This window comes from Bos grunniens, chromosome 1 (assembly GCF_055505025.1).
Source record: "Bos grunniens cultivar Pamir isolate PY7600 chromosome 1, Bosgru_T2T1.0, whole genome shotgun sequence".
NCBI classification, from domain to species: Eukaryota; Metazoa; Chordata; class Mammalia; order Artiodactyla; family Bovidae; genus Bos; species Bos grunniens.
In genome coordinates, this window is record NC_141165.1 from 155,672,734 (window position 1) to 155,697,502 (window position 24,769).

The 24,769-nt window shown below is 38.9% G+C and overlaps 1 protein-coding gene across 10 annotated transcripts in view; it reads left to right on the forward strand.

The window, feature by feature from the left end:
- Nucleotides 1–24,769, forward strand: part of ITSN1 (intersectin 1) — a 243,741-nt gene that overhangs the window by 117,989 nt on the left and 100,983 nt on the right. For all 10 annotated transcript variants that reach the window (XR_015168658.1, XR_015168659.1, XM_086413813.1 and 7 more), the window contains 4 exons: nt 1,723–1,872; nt 1,958–2,098; nt 9,627–9,714; nt 9,837–9,976. Coding sequence is in view for 8 of the 10 variants with exons in the window: in XM_086413813.1 (XP_086269939.1) it covers nt 1,723–1,872; nt 1,958–2,098; nt 9,627–9,714; nt 9,837–9,976 (519 nt within the window). In the remaining 2 variants the exon portion in view is untranslated. The remainder of the gene's footprint in view (nt 1–1,722; nt 1,873–1,957; nt 2,099–9,626; nt 9,715–9,836; nt 9,977–24,769) is intronic.

Below are 24,769 nucleotides of genomic sequence, written 5' to 3' on the forward strand. Positions count from 1 at the left end.
TTTTTTTCTACCTTTTGGGTATTTTGAATAACATTGCTGTGAACATTCATATACAAGTTTTTGATAACTGAGTCTTATGACAAACTATTGCTATCAATTATGTATTTTTTAGCCTTTTTTCTGCGTTCATATACACATATAGAAATAGAAAGGTTCATATGGTGGAGAGGCTGAGCGTTTACTGAAATTGTTTTTTTAACCACTGTAATGGTACCACACTAGATAATTAAAGTGTTTGTCACCTTTTTCTTTTTCCACTTTAGAAAACAAGTCTAGTAATCTTTACTGTATTTTATGGAAGGCTTCCTAAATTTGGTGCCATACCTGGATGTGGGCCAAGCCAATCTCTTGTCTGTCTTTCCAGTTTTAGTATGTTGTGACAGAAGCAATGCCGTGATCCTCTTGTGTGGATGAAATGTATTTTAAAGATGAGGGATTTTTTTCTTTATAAAAAAATAATATGGTTTCATCTCCTGATGAATGCTTTTGAAAACTTCTAGCTTCTAAGGTGCCTTTTCATTTAGGCACATACACACAGATAATAGCAAGATTTTCCTTTCCAGAATGACAACCAAAAGATAGGCCACCTTTCCTTCTTTAATTTTTTTTTTTAAAGCATTTCAGAGTGTTTGTTCAGAACTATATAATGGCATTTACGATGTGCCAGGCATTGGTTAAGTTCCTGGAGATGTTGTGGTGACTAGGTACCCACCTGTCCTCCAGGCCCTTACAGTGTAGCTGGAGCACAAATATGTAAGAAGCAGTTATGATACAATGAAGAGTGCCAGGTGCCCTGACACTTCCTCTGCCCAGCAGCCATCAGAGTCAGGGTTGAAGAGAGCTGACGTTGCTGGAAAAATTACAGAGCCTTCTGTGCTAACAAGGAAACAAATGATTAGGGACATAGGAGTCATGGACTTTTAAAGCTTGAGATAAATAATTTCTCCTATGACAGAAGAAATAATAATTACTCGTTTGATGGAAGAAAGTTTTTTTTTGTTTTGTGTTTTAGTTCTGGGGGTTTTCCTAGGTTAACTTGCCTTTTTTGAAAAGATAATTTTGTTGTATTTATTTGGCTGCTTTAGGCTGAGCGACTTCACTTTTCACTTTCATGCATTGGAGAAGGAAATGGCAACCCACTCCAATGTTCTTGCCTGGAGAATCCCAGGGACAGCGGAGCCTGGTGGGCTGCCGTCTATGGGGTCGCACAGAGTCGGACATGACTGAAGCGACTTAGCAGCAGCAGCAGCAGGTCTTAGTTGCAGCATGTGGGATCTTTAGTTGAAGCATGTGGTGTCTAGTTCCTTGACCAGGGATTGGACCCGGGCATGCTGCATTGGGATCTCGGAGCCCTAGCCACCAAGGAACTCCCATAATTTTCCTTGTTTTCTTTTATGAGTCAGTAAATAAGGAAGAGCAGGTTTACTTACTACACCAAGCATCCTTAAAGACCTAAGGAATCGAATGTCAGTGATCCAATAGTCCTTTTTGTTCTCAACCCATGTGACTGTGATTGCCTTTCTGAATATTCTCTTTTTTCCCATAGAAGTAATAACATATTTGTATGAAATGTTGTGCTGTTTTATAATGAAAATCACTTGTCATGTTTAATACCATTTCATCCCTAAAAGAAAAGACTTACGAGATGTAACGTTTATTAAGAGACATTGAAGAGTGTAAGAACTGAGCAGTTAATAAATCGTCTGTTTGTGTATGTCACAGGCTGCGAAACGGGAGCTTGAAAGGCAAAGACAGCTTGAATGGGAACGGAATCGAAGACAAGAACTATTAAATCAAAGAAACAAAGAACAAGAAGACATAGTTGTACTGAAAGCAAAGAAAAAGACTTTGGAATTTGAATTAGAAGCTCTAGTGAGTAGTTTGATTGTGCTTTGGGAACCCACTTGCATTGAATTGTTAAATGCTAATGATTCTTATTATTTTTCACTTGTTAAAGAATGATAAAAAACATCAATTAGAAGGAAAACTTCAGGATATCAGATGTCGACTGACAACCCAAAGGCAAGAAATTGAGAGCACAAACAAATCTAGAGAGTTGAGAATTGCAGAAATCACCCACCTACAACAGCAATTACAGGTGAGAAAATATGTCCCTTAAAAGCCTTTTGGCTTCCTTTCTTTGATTCACTTCATTCACTTATTCACGCAGCAAGCATCCAGCAGGCCAAGATGAAGCAGACAGGGTACTTGCCTGAAAGTACTTGTTGCTCAGTTGCTAAGTCGTGTCTGACTCTGTGACCCCATGGACTGCAGCACCCAGGCTTCGCTGTCCTTCACTATCTCCCAGAATTTGCTCAGACTCATGTCCATTGAGTTGGTGATGCCGTCCAATCAGCTCATCCTCTGAAAGTAGGCTGTCTGGTAATTCAGCACACTTGCTGGGACTGCTGCATGCCAACTCAGTGCAAGCACCGGTAAGCACTGAGGATCCAGCAGTGGATAGCAGAGACAAACCCTGCCCTCATGGAGCTTACCTTCTGTCTGCAGGGTAGACAAGTACTCAGGAAATAAGACTAGCATGTTCTCTATTAGAAGAGGGAAAGTTGCTCTGGAGAGTGAGTAGGGAAGAGAGTCTCCAATAGAGAGGACTGTGATTTTAAGTAATGTGGTCAGGTCAGGCATCTCTGTGAGTATGATGTTGGGGCAAAGACTTGAAAGAGGTGAATGGCTGAGCCAGATGGACATCTAGCAGAGCAAGTTCTAGGTAGGGCAACAGTTGTGCAGAAGAACTAAGGCTATAAGCTGGTCTCTGGGATGCCAGTTACAGCAAGGAGACAGCTATGGTTGGAGCAGCTGGGGGCTGGATCATGCAGGACCTGTAGTCTACTCCTGGGACTTTGGCTTTACCATGATAACCACAATAAAGAAGTGCAATTAAGTATATCAGGAGGAGTTCCAGAGATACGTGTATAGAGAATAGTTGGAGACACAATGGAGTACTCTAAGCAGTTCTGCTTTCATTTTATTACCTATTCAGCTTTCACCACCAAGTTGTTAAAATTTCATCTGGTTTGGTTTTAAGTGTTGAGTTAGAGGGGGTATCCAATTCATGTAGATACTGTTCTGCATACCGTCCTAAAAGGTGATCAGTTTTGGACACCGTGACTTTAATTTCAGCTTCTTTTTCTCAGCCTGACAGTTTTGAGATTTATCCATATTTTTGAGTGACTCAGTCCTTTGTTCCATTTCATCAGTTCAGTCAGTTCAGTCACTCAATTTTGTCCAACTCTTTTTGTGACCCCATCCCTATCCATCACCAATTCCCAGAGCTTGCTCAGACTCATGTCCATCAAGTCAGTGACGCCATCCAACTATCTCACGCTGTCGTCCCCATCTCCTCCTTTACCAGTGAGTCAATTCTTCGCATCAGGTGGCCCAAGTATTGAACTTCAGCTTCAACATCAGTCCTTCCAATGACTATTCATGACTGATTTCCTTTAGGATTGACTGGTTTGATCTTGCAGTCCAAGGGACCCTCAAAAGTCTTCTCCAACACCACAGTTCAAAAGCATCAATTCTTTGGCATTCAGCTTTCTTTATAGTCCATCTCTCACATTCATACATGACTACTGGAAAAAGCAGAGCTTTGACTAGGTGGAAAATTTGGCATTACTTTGTTGGCAAGGTAATGTCTCTCTCCTTTTTAATATGCTGTCTAGGTTGGTCATAGCTTTTCTTCCTTTTCATCACTGAGTAGTATTTCCTTATTTATCCCATTACCTGCTGAGGGACATTTAGGTTTTTTCCAGTTTTGGACTTTATGACTAAAGCTGCAATGAGTATTTACTTATATTTCTTTATGTGGAAATATATTTTATTTCTCTTGGTTAAATTTTAGGAGGGGAATTACTGTCATATAAGTATGTGCTTAGCCATGTCAGAGTCTATCAAACTGTTTCTACAGTGGTTGTGTCATTTCACATTCTCACCAGTGGTGCACCAGCCCTTCAGCTGCTCCTCACTGTCGCCAACACTCCCTTTTGTCATTGTTTTTAGCGTCTCTGGTGGGTGGGCAACAATGTCTCATGTAACTTTAATCTGCATCTCCCTGAAGGCTGAATGCTGTTGGCTGTTGGTTCTTATGTGTATTAGTGTGCATCTTCTGTATGTGTTTTGTGAACAAATCTTTAACTCATCCTTTATTGGGTTGCTTATCTTATTATCAGAGTTCTTTATATAGTCTTATAAGAAGTCCTTTGTCAGATAGGTGTTTTGCAAATATTTTCACCTAGTCTCTGGCTTGCCTTTTCATTTTTGTAATGGTGTTTCTTAAAGGGCAGGTGTTTTAACTTTTAAAGTTCAATTTATTTTTTCTTTTACGGTTTTTTATGTTCTATCCAAGAAAGCTTTGACTACCCCAAGATTGAAGATGTTTTTCCCTTATGTTTTCTTCCAAAAGTTTTATATTTTTGTCTAACATACTTAGTTCTGTGATCCAGTTTTGATTGATTTTTATGTTAAGTGCAAGGTAAGGTAATGAGAGTCACTTTTTTCCATACCAACACCCACTTTGTTCTATCAATGTTTATTAAAAACCTTAGTAGTTTGTTGATAATCAGCTGACCACACTTGTAAAAATCTTTCCTAGACTCTCTTTTGTTCCGCTGATCTACATCTGTCCTTTTACCACTATTTCCCTCTGTTGACCTGCAACTGTGGAGATTTTAAAGTGTTTTTTCCTCCTTTATTTTATTAATATGGTGCTTTACATTGATTAAAATTTGAATGTTAAACCAACTTTCCATTCTTGGGGTAAACTGCCCTTCAGTTCAGTCAGTTCAGTTGCTCAGTCGTGTCTGACTCTTTGCGACCCCGTGGACTGCAGCACACCAGGTCTCCCTGTCCATCACCAACTCCCAGAGTTTACTCAAATTCATGTCCATTGAGTTGGTGATGCCATCCAACCATCTCGTCCTCTGTTGTCCCCTTCTTCTCCCGCCTTCAATCTTTCCCAGCATCAGGGTCTTTTCCAATGAGTCAGTTCTTTGCTTCAGGTGGCCAAAGTATTGGAGTTTCAGCTTCAACATCAGTCCTTCCAATGAACACTCAGGACTAATTTCCTTTAGGATTAACTGGTTATGTCTCCTTGCAGTTCAAGGTCCTCTCAAGAGTCTTCTCCAACACTACAGTTCAAAAGCATCAATTCTTCTGCACTCAGCTTTCTTTATAGTCCGACTCTCACATCCATACGTGACTACTGGAAAAACCATAGCCTTGACTAGACGGACCTTTGTTGACAAAGTAATGGCTCTGTTTTTTCAATATGCTGTCTAGGTTGGTCATAACTTTTCTTCCAAGGAGTAAGTGTCTTTTAAATTCATGGCTCAAGTCACCATCCACAGTGATTTTGGAGCCCCAAAAAATAAAGTTTCCCCCTCAGTCAGTCTCTCCCATTAGGAAACTTCCATAAGCCTCTTTTCCTTCTCCATCAGAGGGCACACAGACTGAAAACCACAATCACAGAAAACTAATCAATCTAATCACATGGACCACAGCCTGTCTAACTCAATGAAACTGCCCTTAGTCATGGTATATTATTGTTTTAAAAATTATTGTTTAGATCAACTTATTATTATTATGAGTTTTTTTATTTAAATTCATAGGGGATATTAGTTTCATTTCTCATAATGTCCTCATCTACCTTTGGTATCAGGGTAATAAGGAAGTAAATAAGGTATATTCTTTTTTATTTTCTAAGAATTATATGAAATGGTAGTCCTCCCTTGATATCCATGGTGCCCTGGTTCCAAGCTAACTGAGGATACCAAAATCCATGGATGCTCAAGTTCTTTATGTAAAATGGATAGTATGATAGTCCCTTTGTGTCTGCATATTTGAATGGAAATTTGATCCTAGACTTGCTGAATCCAGATGGACTGGATGTTAGACTGTCTGTGGTGGTAGCTACTGTTTATTGAAGGCCTGGCATGTGAAGACCTTAATGTGAATATTAAATAGAATTCCACAATACCCTAGTAAGGGCAGTATCATTACTCTCATAAGTGGGAAAGTGAAGATTCTAGAAGGGAATATTCTGTTTCAGAATCAGTTTCTAGCTGGGCAACAAGAATCCAAATTTAACCCAGTTTATGTTACTTCAAAACTTTCCTTCTTAACTTGACACCACCCTGCCTCCCTAGCTAACCCTTTCAGCTTCTCTCTTAAAATCCTGTATGAAAGTATGAAAGTGTTAGTTTTTCAGTTGCATCCAACTCTTTGCGACCCTATGGACTGTAGCCTATCGTGCTCCTCTGTCCATGGGATTCTCTGGGCAAGAATAATGGAGTGGGTAGCCATTCCCTTCTCCAGGGGATCTTCCTGACCCAGGGATTGGACCCGAGTCTCCTGCATTACAGGCAGATTCTTTACCATCTGACCCACCAGGGAAAATTAAAACCCTATATATTTCTTAAAAACTTTGTCTCGCCACCTTTCATAGTTATCAGACTCCAGTCTCAGTGCAGTTGGTCCACCTGTGCAGATTCAACCAACCCTAGGATTCAGAGTGCCAATCATACTTAGCTATTCTATGTAAGGAACTTGAACGTCCTTGGGTTTTTTTATTGTGGAGGTCCTGAAACCAGTACTTCATGGATACTGAGGGATTACTGTTTCTTGCTTAAATTTTTGGTGGCATTCACTAGTGAAGCCTTATGACCTGGACATTTCATTGTGGTAGGATTTATAATTGCAAAATTTGTTTAGTAGATACAGGGCTATTCCAGTTTTCTATTTGTGCTGTATTCTCTTTTGATAATTTGTATCTTTCAGTGAATGTGTCTGTTTCATCTAAGTTAACAAATTTATTTGTATAAAATTGTTTACTATATTCTCTTATTCTTTGCAAGTCTGTAGCGTCTGTAGTGATGTTACATCCTGATGTTGAAAATTTGTGTCATTTACCTCCCATTTCTACTCCTCCTCTCCTCTTTGTTCTCTCCCTTCTCTTCCACCTCCCTCTTTTCTCCAACAGTCTAGCTGGGAACTAATTGGCTTTATTGATGTTTTTTAAATAAATAGTTTTATTTTATTGTTTTTTTCTCTATGGTGTCTCTGTTTTCTATTTCATTTACTTTGGCTCCTTATTATTTCCTTCCGTTTACTTCTTTTGGGTTTAATTTGCTTCTATCTAGCCTATTAAGAAGAGCTTAGATTATTGAATTTGGACCTTTCTTGATTTCTGATAATATATAAACATGTTAAGCTGTAAATTACCTTCCAAGCATCATCATAGCCATATTACACAAATTTTAACATGTTGTATTTTTATATTCATTCCATTCAGAACCTGTTTTTGATTTCCTTTGTCATTTCTTTGAAGGGTTATTTAGAATTATGCAGTTTAGTTTCCAAATACTTGAATTTCTTTTTTCTGAGCTGTCTGATTGATTTCTGGTTTATTTATGGTATGATCTGTGAGCACAGTCTGTGTGATTTTAATCCTTTTAAGTTTATTGAGACTTATGTTATGGCTCAGCATGTGATCTGTCTTGGTGAATGTTCCATGTACTCTGTTGAAGCTGAGTAGGGTGTCCCCCAAATGTAAGTCGATCAAGTTGGTTCTTAGTGTTGTTCATATCTTCAGTGTCCTTCCTCATTATCATAGAAATCCTAATTAATTTGAGATTTGAAATATTAGGATATGACATATAATGTAAATAGTATCAGAAGTTCACTGCTAGAAATTATTTGAAAATATTTTAAAATGCATGCACAAATACGATCTTTTCTATGTTAACTCTCTGTGTCTTTCACTAACTATTAATGAGAAGTTTCATAAAATATGCCCTTAGAAAATTTAGGACCGAAAACCATAGGTTTATTTATTATCTCTGAATGCTGTGTATCCATACATATGTTTATGATTGATGCTTAGTGTGTTTAGTTATTGAAAATAAAATACAAATCAAGGTTCCTGAAAAAGCAGTGAAGTTAAAAATAATGCATGGTTTGAAGAAAGTCAGGTACATAGTAGGCAATGATATATTGGTTTTCTTTGTTTATAAGTATTAGCAGATTCTTGCTATGCAAATGATTCAAGTACCCCTTCATACTGATTTGACCTATTTTTAGAAAGTTAGATTGTACATTTAGAAGTAATGTTGGGACTTCCCCGGTGGTCCACTGGTTAAGATTTCGTGTCTCAGTGATTTCGAGCCGGGCTTCATCTTGATACTTCCTTGTTTGCCCTGGTTCAGGAAAGAAAATTGGGGATTGGTCAGAGACGTGGCCTTGGTTTAGTGGGGCGAATAAGAGGAGGAGCCCAGTTGGCTATGCTTTTTTGGGAAAATGTTCTGATTTGTGTATTCTGTTCTGTCTAAATTTGATGGGATTGGGGAGAGTACTTTTGTTTGTGTGAATTATTCATGTGAGAAGATGCTTCCAAATGTTCTCCACTGAGCTGTATCGCCCTACGGTTGGGATGTATAGTACACAAAGATTTCTTACATACAAGCCAGTCGGTATCTAAAGGTGGTTGTTCCAGAAAGGACTGGTTTTTAGCCTCAGGTGAAAATTTTTCATGAAGACATTTTTACTTTTCAAATGAAAAGTTAATACATAGAGATTTATTTTTCTTAAGTCAGAGTAAAAATGAAAGTCAAATACATGCGTGCGTGCATGCTAAGTCACTTCAGTCATATCTGACTCTTCGCGACCTCATGGACTGTTGCCCTCCAGACTCCTCTGTCCATGGGATTCTCCAGGCAAGAATACTTGAGTAGCTGCCATACCCTCCTCCAGGGGATCTTCCCAACCTAGAGATCGAACCTAGGTTTGCATTGCAGGCAAATTCTTTACCACTGAGCCACTCGGGAAGCCCCAAAAGTCAAATATTCCTTAATAAAGCCTATAAAAGCTGTCTTTTTTCTTATATATGTAGAAACTACATTGAATAATTTAAGCTGAACTTAGGCAAATACAGTTGATTCTCAAGTCACCCATGAAAATGCCTCACAGTCCTGTACAATATGGTTTAGCTTTTATCTATGTCGGTTAAAAAATAGTCGATTCAAGATTTCTGTGCAGCTGTTTAAAACTGTGGCTTTATCCTCAGTGGTGGAGCCACATATTGCAGCTAAGATTCTAATTATTAAAGTCCTGGTTTGAATTCTGTTTCTGACTTCAGGTGTGTGGTCACCCTCAGTTCAGCCCTATTAAGGATCAAAGTTCCTGACAGAACAGTTCCTGGTTAAACTACTGAGTCAGTTTACAAATATCAGGGTAACTGCATTTGTATTTGATCCTAGTGCAATTTGAGAGATCATTCCTTTCCCTTTTCTCTGCTGAGTTGTACTTGTGGTTCACTTTTAAAAGCTTATAAATAGGCAGTAAGTCAATAAAAATGTAAGAAATATCAAGGGAGCTATAACTGTCTTATTTAAACTTTATTTCAGTGAAAAGCATTTGGCAAACAATTAATTTTTTGGCAAGAAAACAACAACAACCCTGACTAGTGATTAAATGCAGTTTCACTGTAGTCGATTTGGGATGAGGTTAGGAGAATCTTTGAAAGAGCAGAAAATTGACCTCTGCCTGCCCGGACTTTGGATCTAAACATGGTAGTTTTCTCCACCATTCATTGCTGCATTCTCTTTCTCTCCTAGGAGTCCCAGCAAATGCTTGGAAGACTTATTCCAGAAAAACAGATACTCAATGACCAATTGAAACAAGTTCAGCAAAACAGTTTGCACAGTAGGTGTTTTCTTTTTAAAGTTGACATTTTCCTTCCTCACAGGCAAGAAATGAGAACCTGAAAAGCCGTTTTCCTCACTGCCAGTTTGTTTTTCTTATCTCACCATGTTTTTCTAAAACAGGGGATTCACTTCTCACACTCAAAAGAGCCTTAGAAGCGAAAGAACTGGCTCGGCAGCAGCTACGAGACCAACTGGATGAAGTGGAGAAAGAAACTAGGTCAAAATTACAGGAGATTGATATTTTCAACAATCAGCTGAAGGTACCTATTCTGTGTGTGCCCACATGTATGTCTTACTTTGTTATTTTTTCTACGTGGCCAAGATGGTTAGTTGATATTTGACCTCCAGGCAGGAAAATTTATTCTGCTGGTTTGTCAGCCTTCATAAAAAGCCGTCACATTTATTGATGAACATTAAACAATCTGAGTTGAATTTTTGTCCTTTAAAAAATAAAAATGAATCTGGCCTCTTTAAATAAAGGGCTGAGTAAGTGGCCCCGACTTGACATCTGTCTTTCACATGAATGCATTTTTGCACATCTTCATCCTTGTGTCTGTTGAGAATGCCATCAAGTTGAATTGCCAAAAGCTGGGCTCCAAAAGCTGCATCTTTCTTATGTTCTTTGAAGAAGATTGAAAAGGAACTGTTTTCTCTTTGAAAGCTAAGAATTTTTTTCGCCAATTCTTACCTTCAGGATTGTCCTTGAATATAAATAGATCCTTGTTTTGTGACCTCACACTTTAATAAAATATTATGGATTAGTGGAGTAATTACCTTTGTCTCTGTGGTGGAAGTGGTGCATGGTTTTGTTAAATTTTCTCAGTGTAACAGGAAAATTCCAAAGCTCCCAGGGAAGGTACCGGTGGTGAAATCACAGCCTTTTTCTGATTTGGTGCTTTTGGTTTAACGTGACAGCTTTATAATTAAGAGTGATTATTATCCTGTAATAAAATATCTTGAAATACAAGCAGCTTATTTCCTATTAACAGCAATCACATACTTTAGATTTAAGTAGATATTAAAGTTTTTAATCAGTTATGTTCTTTTAAAAAGTTGGATTTTACACTTTTTTTCCCCCCACTCAAGTATTTTCTGTTTCCAACCTAAAATCCTTTATACTTGCTTCTGGCCAGTTTAGCTTCTGATACTTAGGAAAGGTTTAAGTACTTTTCTTCATTGTTCTGTTCTTCATTATTAGAAATACAAAAACAAATTTGAAAGCATATTTGAGATTTTTAGTTGACTTTAAAATTTTGATTCTAGGCCAGCTTGTCTAGACATTTGAGTTTGAGGTATTTGTACTGTTTTTCAGAGTAATAAGTAATGAGGTTTTCACAATTATACAATTCCAGGAAGATGATCTTAGGGGAAATATTATTTGAGCCAATTTACCTTTGTGAGTTTTTTTAAAATATTGCTTTCATGCTTACACTGAATATATGTTTGTATATGTGTGTATGTGCACTGTATATATTTTCTGTATGTGTCCATATATGATTATGTGTCATATAAGTATTGGAATTACAGCTGTCAGTTCTCCTTCTCTAGAATAAATAGAAACACTGACATTACCTCTCATTATTACTTGTCACTATTACCAGCAATCCTTTTTCATAGTCTCTTGGAATATAAACTTAAGTATTCAGGTGTCTTCTGACCCAGGCAGTACTCCAGATTTATGCCTTACTCTTAAATTTCCTTTCTCTAAAAGTTTGGCCCAAAGCAAGGTTCACATGTCAGAAGATGGCCTCTGGTCGGTGGATTTGATAATGCCTAGATAACTTACAGATTATTTTTGCTGTTGTACTGTTGTCATTGCTAAAGAGAACACCCTGCAGATGTGATGTGAGTCAGTCTCACTGTTTAGTTGACTAATGCTGACTTTAGTAGTAGGAGAGTTTTTAGACCTTTATTCTACTGGCCCTTTTTCCAAATATGTGTGTTTATCACTCAGTTGTGACTGACTCTTTGTGACCCCATGGACTGTAGCCCACCAGCCTCCTCTATCCATGGACTTCTCCAGGCAAGAATACTGCTATGAGTCACCATTTCCTTCTCCAAGGGATCTTTCCAACCCAGGGATCGAACCTGGGTCTCCCACACTGCAGGCACATTCTTTACCATTTGAGCCACCAGGGAAACCCGAATATGCTTGTTTTTAAATATTTCTTTCTGTTGTAACTTTTAGTTTTCCATTATTACTTTAAATTTAAGTCAGTGTGGAGAGTAAAAAAAAATCACAAGTCAGTATGTAGCTACATTGTTTTATTATTTAAAACAAAAGTTTGGAGGACATAGTGACCATATTATGTTTCTGACAGTTGTTATTTCTAGTATTCCTCTCCAGCCTGGTGAGATCAAAACAGAAACAGGTACACTGAAGATCAAAAGATTTATAATTTGAAGGGAACAATTCTTGAGGCTGTAGCCTTTTGCCTGGCAAAGAAATAAAGCCACTCTTTCCTTCTTTTGCAAAAAAAGAAAAAAGATGTATAATTTGATTGAGACAGCTCAGAGGCAGATTTAAGATTTTAGCCTCTTGAGTATCTCCTGTCTGTTTTCTTTGTTATAATCACATTGGCGAATGTGAAGCTTTTTTCTTTTTCTTTTTACTTTAGAGCTTATTCACTTTGTTGTTGGTGTTTAGTCACTAAGTCGTGTCTGACTCTTTTGTGATCCCATGCACTGTCATCCTCTGGGCTGCTTTGTCCATGGGATTTCCTAGGCAAGAATACTGGAGTGGGTTGCTGTTTTCTTCTCCAGGGGAATTTCCCGACTCAGGGATCGGATCTGTGTCTCTTGCACTGACAGGCGAATTTGTTACCATTAGCAATTATAATTTCTCCTAAGATGAGACGAATGAGGCGACCCAGCACTCTGACCCTTTGGGATTTCTTCTGTGTGTCCTCCGCAGCATCCTCGCTAACGTTGGCAAAAATTACTTCTACCTTGCCAAAACACTTCAACTGTCCAGTAATTCCACACATCAGGTTTGATGGTATGAATTTGGTCCATACTAAACCTTCCTCTCCCTAGAGGAAACCAGCCTAGAGAGTATAAAAAAGAAATTAGGACTTCAGATCAGATCAGATCAGTCGCTCAGTCATGTCCGACTCTGCGACCCCACGATCACGGCATGCCAGGCCTCCCTGTCCATCATCAACTCCCAGAGTTCACTCAGACTCACATCCATCGAGTCAGTGATGCTATCCAGCCATCTCATCCTCCGTCATCCCCTTCTCCTCCTGCCCCCAATCCCTCCCAGCATCAGAGTCTTTTCCAATGAGTCAACTCTTCGCATGAGGTGGCCAAAGTACTGGAGTTCCAGCTTTAGCATCATTCCTTCCAAAGATATCCCAGGGCTGATCTCCTTCAGAATGGACTGGTTGGATCTCCTTGCAGTCCAAGGGACTCTCAAGAGTCTTCTCCAACACCACAGTTCGCAAGCATCAATTCTTTGGTGCTCAGCTTTCTTCACAGTCCAACTCTCACATCCATACATGACCACAGGAGAAACCGTAGCCTTGACTAGACGAACCTTTGTTGGCAAAGTAATGTCTCTGCTTTTGAATATGCCATCTAGGTTGGTCATAACTTTCCTTCCAAGGAGTAAGTGTCTTTTGATTTCATGGCTGCAGTCACCATCTGCAGTGATTTTGGAGCCCAGAAAAATAAAGTCTGACACTGTTTCCACTGTTTCCCCATCTATTTCCCATGAAGTGGTGGGACCGGATGCCATGATCTTCGTTTTCTGAATGTTGAGCTTTAAGCCAACTTTTTCACTCTCCACTCTCACTTTCATCAAGAAGCTTTTCAGTTCCTCTTCACTTTCTGCCATAAGGGTGGTGTCATCTGCATATGTGAGGTTATTGATATTTCTCCCAGCAATCTTGATTCCAGCTTGTGCTTCTTCCAGTCCAGCGTTTCTCATGATGTACTCTGCATGTAAGGTAAATAAACAGGGTGACAATATACAGCCTTGACGAACTCCTTTTCCTATTTGGAACCAGTCTGTTGTTCCATGTCCAGTTCTAACTGTTGCTTCCTGACCTGCATACAAATTTCTCAAGAGGCAGATCAGGTGGTGTGGTATTCCCATCTCTTTCAGAATTTTCCACAGTTTATTGTGATGCACACCGTCAAAGGCTTTGGCATAGTCAATAAAGCAGAAATAGATGTTTTTCTGGCACTCTCTTGCTTTTTCCATGATCCAGCGGATGTTGGCAATTTGATCTCTGGTTCCTCTGCCTTTTCTAAAACCAGCTTGAACATCAGGAAGTTCATGGTTCACATATTGCTGAAGCCTGGCTTGGAGAATTTTGAGCATTACTTTACTAGCGTGTGAGATGAGTGCAATTGTGCGGTAGTTTGAGCATTCTTTGGCATTGCCTTTCTTTGGGATTGGAATGAAAACTGACCTTTTCCAGTCCCATGGCCACTGCTGAGTTTTCCAAATTTGTTGGCATATTGAGTGCAGCACTTTCATAGCATCATGTTTCAGGATTTGGAATAGCTCAACTGGAATTCCATCACCTCCACTAGCTTGGTTCATAGTGATGCTTTCCAAGGCCCACTTGACTTCACATTCCAGGATGTCTGGCTCTAGGTCAGTGATCACACCATCGTGATTATCTGGGTCGTGAAGATCTTTTGTGTACAGTTCTTCTGTGTATTCTTGCCATCTCTTCTTAATATCTTCTGCTTCTGTTAAGTCCATATCATTTCTGTCCTTTATCGAGCTCATCTTTGAATGAAATGTTCCTTTGGTATCTCTGATTTTCTTGAAGAGATCCCTAGTCTTTCCCATTCTGTTGTTTTCCTCTATTTCTTTGCACTGATCACTGAGGAAGGCTTTCTTATCTCTCCTTGCTATTTTTTGAAACTCTGCATTCAGATGTTTATATCTTTCCTTTTCTCCTTTGCTTTTTGCTTCTCTTCTTTTCACAGCTATTTGTCAGGCCTCCCCAGACAGCCATTTTGCTTTTTTGCATTTCTTTTCCATGGGGATGGTCTTGATCCCTGTCTCCTGTACAATATCACTAACCTCATTCCATAGTTCATCAGGCACTCTATCTATCAGATCTAGGCCCTTAAATCTATTTCTCACTTCCACTGTATAATCATAAGGGATTTGATTTAGGTCATACCTGAATGGTCTAGTGGTTTTCCCTACTTTCTTCAATTTAAGTCTGAATTTGATAATAAGGAGTTCATGGTCTGAGCCACAGTCAGCTCCTGGTCTTGTTTTTGCTGACTGTATAGAGCTTCTCCATCTTTGGCTGCAAAGAATATAATCAATCTGATTTCGATGTTGACCATTTGGTGATGTCCATGTATAGAGTCTTCTCTTGTGTTGTTGGAAGAGGGTGTTTGTTATGACCAGTGCATTTTCTTGGCAAAACTCTATCAGTCTTTGCCCTGCTTCATTCCGTATTCCAAGGCCAAATTTGCCTGTTACTCCAGGTGTTTCTTGACTTCCTACTTTTGCATTCCAGTCCCCTATAATGAAAAGGACATCTTTTTTGGGTGTTAGTTCTAAAAGGTCTTGTAGGTCTTCATAGACCTGTTCAACTTCAGCTTCTTCAGCATTACTGGTTGGGGCATAGACTTGGATTACTGTGATATTGAATGGTTTGCCTTGGACACGAACAGAGATTGTTCTGTCGTTTTTGAGATTGCATCCAAGTACTGCATTTCAGACTCTTTTGTTGACCATGATGGCCACTCCATTTCTTCTGAGGGATTCCTGCCCGCAATAGTAGATATAATGGTCATCTGAGTTAAATTCACCCATTGCAGTCCATTTCAGTTCGCTGATTCCTAGAATGTCGATGTTTACTCTCGCCATCTCTTGTTTGACCACTTCCAATTTGCCTTGATTCATGGACCTGACATTCCAGGTTCCTATGCAATATTGTTCTTTACAGCATCGGACCTTGCTTCTATCACCAGTCACATCCACAGCTGGGTATTGTTTTTGCTTTGGCTCCATCCCTTCATTCTTTCTGGAGTTATTTCTCCACTGATCTCCAGTAGCATATTGGGTACCTACTGACCTGGGGAGTTTCTCTTTCAGTATCCTATCATTTTGCCTTTTCATACTGTTCATGGGGTTCTCAAGGCAAGAATACTGAAGTGGTTTGCCATTCCCTTCTCCAGTGGACCACATTCTGCCAGATCTCTCCACCATGACCCACCCATCCTGGGTTGCCCCACTGGCATGGCTTAGTTTCATTGAGTTAGACAAGGCTGTGGTCCTAGTGTGATTAGATTGACTAGTTTTCTGTGAGTATGGTTTCAGTGTGTTAGGAAACTAACTAGGAGTAAAAAACTAATTAGGACTTAGTTTTGTTTTATATTCCTATAAATTGTTCATCTATAGAAAGAAAGTTTAGTTCACCTGTTATCTACTAGTATGGTGACACTGGAGAAATACTTGTAGAGCGTAGACTTTTAAAAGTAGTTCATCAAAGGGGACTTCCCTGGTCATCCAGTGGTTAAGACTGAGATTCCAGTGCAGGGAACTTGGGTTAGATCCGTGGTCTGGGAACAAGGATGCCACGTGGTATGGGGCATGGCCAAAAAAAGAAATCATTGATCAGAACATTAAAACCTGTATTCAATTTCTAGCCCCATAAATGAGGGTTCCATTTAGCAAAATCCAACTCTCATAGTTTCTTTGGTACAAAACTACAAATTTGGTACAAATTCACTTCTTTTGACGCACACTCACGTTCATGTCCCGTTCCTTAGCAATAACGGCATGAAGGGAACAATAACATAGAGGTAAGCAATCTACCTGCCAATGCAGAAGGTGCGGTTTCTATCCCTGGGTCGGGAAGAAATCCCCTGGAGAAGAAAGTGGCAACCCACTGCAGTACTCTGCCTGGAAAACCCATGGACAGAGAAGCCTGGGGGCCTACAGTCCATGGGGTCACAGAGAGTGACTGAGCACAGCACATAGCACAGGGAACAATAGTACCCTGTTTTAGCTCAGATTCTCAAGCATAAGACTGTGTTCAGGAAGTGTAATTGTATTTAGTTTCTTGAATGAGAAAGGGTTTAGAGGGTAGATATGCTGTTTCCTTTTTCTTTCTATCTTTCTTTTTAATATGCCGTCTGGTTTAGTCCTGTCTGCCAGCTGTCTAGTTCAGATTCATTCTTTTGAGAATTGCTCCTTTTTTCTTCAGTTAAGCAAGAATTACATTTATGCCTACTCACTCAGTTTCTGATAACCAATGATGGAAGTACTCAAGTCATTAATTAAAGAGCAAATCAATTACTTTTACAGTTAAATTAATAGATATTTCAGATTGGTAGCAATCTAAAAATATAAACCATACTTACAGTTCTGGTCAAGAACTGGTCAGAGCTATGGATCATATGGCCTCTAGAATCGTGGACCTTTCCATTTCTATTTCACCTAATGGAAATTGAAGACTCATTTTTTTCCTCTTAGAAAAGACTATTTTTCCATGCGGGATTCCCAGGTGACGCTAGTGGTAAAGAATCTGCCTGCCAATGCAGGAGACACTAGTTGGATCCCTGGGTCAGGAAGATCCCCTGGAGAAGGAAATGGAAACCCACTCCAGTATGCTTGCCCAGAGAATCCCATGAACAGAGGAGCCTGGAGGGCTGCAGTCCGCAGGGCCAGAGTCAGGCACGACTGAGCAACTGAGCATACATTTTTGCATCCTTTTGTAGTAGACAGCTACCTTATAGATATGATATTTATGTTTTCCAGAAATGATCCCAAGTCAGAAATGTCTTTGTGATTTATCACCCAAAATCAAGAATGACTTTAAAAAGGAAAAAGAATGAATAAACTTGGCTTTTGTAGGTCTATCAAAAAGGGAGGAAACGATGGCACTCTGACATTAAAGCTTTTATGCTCGAATTCCAACTGATAGCCTTTTATTTTTACTACCTTTTGTGTGAACAGTAAATTTCAGTGGACCAAATTTATCTATCAAATTTTCTGCTTTTAAAATGTATTCTATATGCAGAAACTTTTATCATGCTTAGGAATCAATAATTTCATATTCATGTTCTAGAAACCTCAATTTAAAAATTCAATTATCTTTGACTTTTCTCTTTTTATCTCATTTTGCAGGAAAATCAAGACAATTTTTTGGGGAATCTATTTGCCTTAAGGGCACATAGAATCATTCTGATCATTATTTTTCTTACCTACAGTGCTTAGCTGTAGGTGTAAAATTATGATTCTAGCAAGTGTCAAATACCATTACAAATAGGAGCTTTTTAGAGAGCAGCACTTGACCTCACATTTCCTTTGGCAATGTTAGTAGTTACTGGCATAGTTTTCTTTGGCCCTTACAGGTTAACGTTCCATATTTTAATATCCTCACTATGATACAGAACAGCAACATAAAGTGCAGCTTAATAGTTGTCAGGACTCTATTGTAAGCTAAAACAGAATCGACACAAAGCGTCTAGATGTTACGTCTTGTGCTGAAAAGTCGAGTCCTTGTTGGTCCCCGCTAGGCACTGTGTGCTGGCCGAGTTCTAGCATGAATGGCGTTTTTTCCAGTCAGTGGCGATGGAGGACGCAGTGTTTCAGTGCCTGGCGGTTCTCCTGGGCAGCGTCATCCACTTTTAGACTTCTTTCTAAAGCTTTCCCTGCACTGCTCAGACAATGCACATCTTTCTCAAACTAAGGATGGTGAACCATCTCCAGCTCTGTGCTTCAGTTTCCCCCATGCAGATGAGTGCTCAGTGTCTAAATCAGCATTTACTGTGAAGTGCTAATAAGCCTTCTTTGTAAAAGTTAATCATGATTAATTAGTATAAATCGTGGAGTATGAGTGAATCTTTCCTCTTGGAAAATTGTGTGTCTGTTGGTGTGGGTGTGTGATGGAAGCTCTGAACTACGAGATGGATAAGGTACTATATACTGTAGTCTTTATACCAAGCATATTTTAGATCATTGAATTTGCCATGTGGCTGCAAAAATTTGAAAGACCATACTTGGTCATTATTTGGGTCAATATGCATATTTTCAGCAGCAGATAGTATAGTCAGTATACTATTCCAAAAATGGATAATCTTTTATTTCTCAGAAAAATGTGAGTATTTAGGACTGATTCAGAGTTAAGAATTATGTTCCGTAATATACTTGGGAAATCCAGGCTTTGTAAATTAGATACAAGATGCTATTAGAAATATAAACTCTGCCTATAATGCTACCAGTTCTAAAAATTGCTCCTAGGAACTGAATTGTTGTTGAGATGAGAATGCCAGTTATAGTAAATAAGGTTCTTGGCTTTACTGAGGCTTTTATGCTCTTGGTTTCAGACACTTGCTTTCAATGGCAGGCTCATTCATTATGAAGGCAGTGAAAGGCAAAATGTTTAGCAACCAGGGAAGAAAAGAAAAGAGCTGGAGAAGGAACTGCAGAACAGAATGAGATGTCAGGAAAAAAATGCATGTGCAGAGAAACAAGGACAGAAAGGAGAAGATCCAGAAAGAGGAGATCCAGAGACAGCAAGAGAAATCAGTGTGAATTCAAATAACCATGTTGTTTTCTCATATTAGTAGAGTAATGTTTGGCTGTTTTGTGGCTTGTTCAAGATCAAATTTTATTTTTACCTGTATGATCCTTTTGAAAAGACTTTTTTTGCATAGAAGTAATAATATGCTGTAACTCTCATTGAATGTACTTGTGATTATGGAGACTTCAGGCAGATTCCTTCAATGTAGAAAAGTAATTAAACACTCCCAAGACTCGAAATAATTAACAAACATTGTGTGTTAGCTTCTGTGCCATACCAGTAGGCTTGTTGCTTGGTTGGTTGAGGTTTTTAGTAGTAGTGGGGGGTTTTCTTTTGAGATTTTAAAAAAGTACTTAACAAAAGGAGTTCAGTTCAGTTCAGTTCAGTTGCTCAGTCGTGTCCGACTCTTTGCGACCCCGTGAACCACAGCACGCCAGCCCTCCCTGTACATCACCAACTCCCGGAGTTCAGCCAAACTCATGTGCATCAAGTCGGTGATGCCATCCAGCCATCTCATCCTCTGTTGTCCCCTTCTTCTCCTGCCCCAATCCCTCCCAGCATCAGGGTCTTTTCCAATGAGTCAACTCTTTGCATGAGGTGGCCAAAGTATTGGAGTTTCAGCTTCAGCATCAGTCCTTCCAATGAACACCTAGGACTGGCCTCCTTTAGGATGGACCGGTTGGATCTCCTTGCATTCAAAGGGACTCGCAGGAGTCTTCTCCAACACCACAGTTCAAAAGCATCAATTCTTTGGCGCTCAGCTTTCTTCACAGTCCAACTCTCACATCCATCATAACCACTGGAAAAACCATAGCCTTGACTAGATGGACCTTTGTTGGCAAAGTAATATCTCTGCTTTTGAATATACTATCTAGTTTGGTCATAACTTTCCTTCCAAGGAGTAAGTGTCTTTTAATTTCATGGCTGCAGTCACCATCTGCACTGATTTTTGGAGCCCCCAAAAATAAAGTCTGACACTGTTTCCACTGTTTCCCCATCTATTTCCCATGAAGTGATGGGACCAGATGCCATGATCTTCGTTTTCTGAATGTTGAGCTTTAAGCCAACTTTGTCAGTCTGCTCTTTCACTTTCATCAAGAGGCTTTTTAGTTCCTCTTCACTTTCTGCCATAAGGGTGGTGTTATCTGCATATCTGAGGTTATTGATATTTCTCCCGGCAATCTTGATTCCAGCTTGTGCTTCTTCCAGCCCAGCATTTCTCATGATGTACTCTGCATAGAAATTAAATAAGCAGGGTGACAATATATAGCCTTGACGTACTCCTTTTCCTATTTGGAACCAGTCTGTTGTTCCATGTCCAGTTCTAACTGTTGCTTCCTGACCAGGGAGGGTAAAAAGACAACTTAAAAAATGTTTTCTTATTCTCTTCTTTAGCCAAACTCCTGACAATTAGATCCTTCAGACTGACATGCACTTTAAAATAAAGGCGTATTGCTTTATAGATAAAGCTGAGACATTTGGGGAAAACTCAGATTTTCAGGACAAAATAGAGTCAGTTTTCTCTTTCTGGGAGCATAAGGATACCTAGCAAAGACTCTTGGGAGACGTGAGAGAGGATTCTTTGTTAGCTATATATCTACTGCAGAAAAGACAGGGTTTTCTATTAATAGCTCTTCTCTCCTTTTTTGTTTATCTGTCCTCTCATCCCTTTACAAACACACACACATGTACACACACACACACCCATTCATTCCTCTTCGACTCTCCCATGGCACTGTGATACACTGACTGCCAACTTGCGCCATGGGGAGCTGGACTTTCTGTTTGGTTGAATATTGACCACAGACTTAGAAATAATCTTTAAGCATGTTCTCAGAATTCAAATAACCAGTCTATTTATCTCTCTATATATATATTTCCAATCAATATTTTTTTTTATATTACTCCTGCTTTTCATGCATCAAGAATGAATACATTTTATAATTTTGCAGGAAATGGAATATCAGTTCATCTTGATGGGAGTAAAACTTCTGTTTTGAAATAGTGATATTTCTGATTTTTCCACACTGGTAGGAGTTCCTCAGTCTTCATGAGGTTTGTTGGTTGGCTTTCTTTACTGATTTTCCATTTGTTTTACAGCCACTTAATTGGGATAAGTTACCATATTTTAAGACCCCGAATCCTTTTAAAAATTCTGAGTTTGTCTGCTACGCAGTGTCCTTAGGTGAGAAATAAAGTGGCGTTTATTTATGCAGAAGCACGCCTACCTGAGCAATCTGTAAATCACCCCCAACGTTTGTATAGAAGCGGGACAGTTTACAAGGCTTTTTTTCCAGTGTGGAATCATCTGTTTACTCTTTGTAGCACCTTCCCTTTGCTGTAGGTGAGGCCTAGAAAAGGACCTGCCAATTGTACTCTCCCTTATCAAGCTGATTCCCAAGGACAGGGAAGGTCTGGAGGCTTTGAGTTTTTTGGCATGCACTGAAGTTTTCTGTGGAAGCCAGGAAAGACTCAGGCTGAGTTTCTTGGGTGGAGTGTGGAGAGAAAAATAAAAAGCACTTCTAGCTTTCTGTAAGTATTAGGTCTAGACAAAACAAACACCTGCAGTTTCTGATGCTGGTACCTAGATCAATTTCCTATGTGGTCCATTTACTATTAACACATAAATGATCGGGTGATTTTTGCAGAGACTAATGCCTGATGTAAGTGGATATTTGAAACATTTGTGGTGAGTGATGTTCAGATAACAAAAGATGTGTGACTACCTCTGTGGTCAATACATTGTTGACAGTACCAAGATTGTTGTTAAGAAATGTGTCTTCCACAGTGTATGTTGATTTGTGGTGTTCAGTTCATGACAGTGAAAGTGTTAGTCCCTTGGTTGTATCCCATTCTTCAAGACTCCATGCAAGTAGCCCGCCAGGCTCCTCTGTTCGTGGAATTCTCCTTGCAAGGATGCTAGAGTGGGTTGCCATGCTGTCCTCCAGGGTATCTTCCCAACCCAGAGATCGAACCCAGGTCTTCTGCATTGCAGGCAGATTCTTTACCATCTCAGCCACCAGGGAAGCCCATGAATTTCTACTAATTAACCAGTTGCTTTTGTCTTTCTGTTCCAAGAGATAGTCTGAGAAAAACAAACAAACAAACAAACCAGAAGCAGGCTAATACTTCAAGAGTTAGATGACCAAATAGCAATGTATTTCCATAAATAGCTGGTCTTTCATAGACTCCATATTGCTACTTCATTTTCCCCCCTCTATTCACAAACTTTTGTGCAAAGTCATGTTTATGAAAAGAAATGCCATTCATATTGTGAAGGTAGATACTTCTCTATATTTCATGTAATATCAGGTCACATAATACATTTATTTTTGAGAGTCTAAGACTAAATGAAGGAGAAACAGTCACAGTTTTTTAATTCAGTGATTCTGTGCCACTTGCCTATCAATAGGACAACTGTCTTTAGTGAACTTGAAATTGAGCCATGTTTCTCTGGGCAAAAAATTGGATCTTCTCGAGTATTCAATTTGTGAAGCATATTGCTTTTGAAATACTTTGGCTGTCTGCCACAGGATATCCAAAGATGTTTTTTGGTGCAAATATCTTCATTCCTTAGGGGAAATAAGTGACTTTTCCCCCTTAGTTGAAAGAAGAAAGAGGCAACCTGATTTTCATTTATCTTAACTAACACAAGACAATCGTTATTTGCCAGTCATTTGCTTATTGTGGTTTATATCTGTGCTTGATCCAACACCTCTTTGAGAATCTAATAAAAGCAGCTGTGTGCCTTCTCAGCAAGAAAGATGCCCATATACCCCAGTTTGCGTGCAGTCTTATAATGTTCACCAATCTAAAGCTCATTTATAGACACCGGATAAGAAACTCCTCTCTGTCTTCGGATTCTGGAGATATTACTGATGAAAAGAAAAATCTTAATTTATATATACTACACATTTTATTGAAGTTTTCTTTTTCCCATATATTTGTCCATAGTTGGAACTTATTCAATGGCTAATCATTTCTTATTTATTAATAAAGTCTCCATACTTTATTAGGAGTTAATATTAGGCTATTGTTCACCATATCTAGCGTTAAACATACACCTTTGAGTAGAACACAGAAGAAAGATCAACTGAGTTGTACACATACAATGATATTGCTAGATGAATATCCAGCTAATAAAATAAATATGTGATTATAGAAAAAACTGGTAGAAAGTAGGTTAATTTGAGGAAGAGCTACAAGTGAGGTATGAGTGTTGATTCATAGTAATTTCTGATTTGTTCTATTTATCTTAGTTATAATAGAGAAATAACTCTGACAAGATTTGGTAGAATTTACAAGGTCACTTACGCCAGGCTAATCGCCCAATAGCTGCTATGATTTGTGTGAGGATGTTTTTCTTAGCTGCTTTTCCCAGTAGTTTGCTCATTTCCTAAGTAAAGCAAGAATGTAATGACATGAGATCTGCCACCTGGAAAATGTTTTCCCAGAAAAAATTAAAAGGCAACTTGTAAAGTAAGAGTACTTATACTTGAGTTTCTGAAACAGTATTGAGAAAGAATGAATGATCAGGGCAGCTCTCTGCTCCCATGTGAAGGGACCCATTGCTCCTTGTCATGCCTGGAAAGGTGGGTCGTTGTTAGTTTTTAGTTCATATTTCTTCATTCTATAGGTTGCCTTCTCAGAAGAAGTTCAACTTTTAAGAATGTAATCAGCTTAGGAATCATACATTTTCTGCTTATTTTGGTTCATGCCTTCTTAAACTCCTAAGTCCAAGAAAAAGAGGAAGATCTAGAACGGCTTCCTATTCATAGCATCTTGATTTTCTTATATTTGATTGTGTATCTCAGCAGTATTTGACTCGGGTGAAGGAAATGACAGAAAAACTTCTCAATCTTCAAATCTGGATCATAAGATGTCAGAGCCTTCTGTTACCTAATTTGACATCTGTTATTTTATGGCTCCTGCAAACTCCATTGCCTTGGAGGTGCTTGAAGTTGCAGCTTATTTAGACAGTTCCAAAGATAGGTTCAGCTTATCCTCTAATTCTCTTATACTCAAAATAAATGTGCTTTAAAATTTTTTTAAATATCTTCCTTCGAGTATTTGATACATTTAAAAATTGTTTTAAAATTGTCTCGTTAGAGTGGTTTTTCTCCTATTCTTTAAATTTATTTCTGATTGCTTTTCATTTTATAGTGCCTCATAATATGTTCCTAGCTTTGTTCCCATCTGTCAAGACTTTGTATTTGGTAATTGTTGATCCATAAATTAATAGATCTCCTATTACTAGAGCCCAGTATAGAAATGGGCCGTATAATTCTTTAGTAAAATGAAAAATCTTCATTTGTGCCTATGGTCTACCCTATGCGTTGGTACACCATGGCTGGAGTCCATCCTAATTGGCTATTGCTTATGCAGTGTTTACATGTTATTAAATATTCTGAATACCACTATGCCTAAAATACACTTTTCCTGAATGAAATAAGAACTTTTCTATTTTAATATACAGGCAATGGCACCCAAATCCAGTACTCTTGCTTGGAAAATCCCATGGATGGAGGAGCCTGGTGGGCT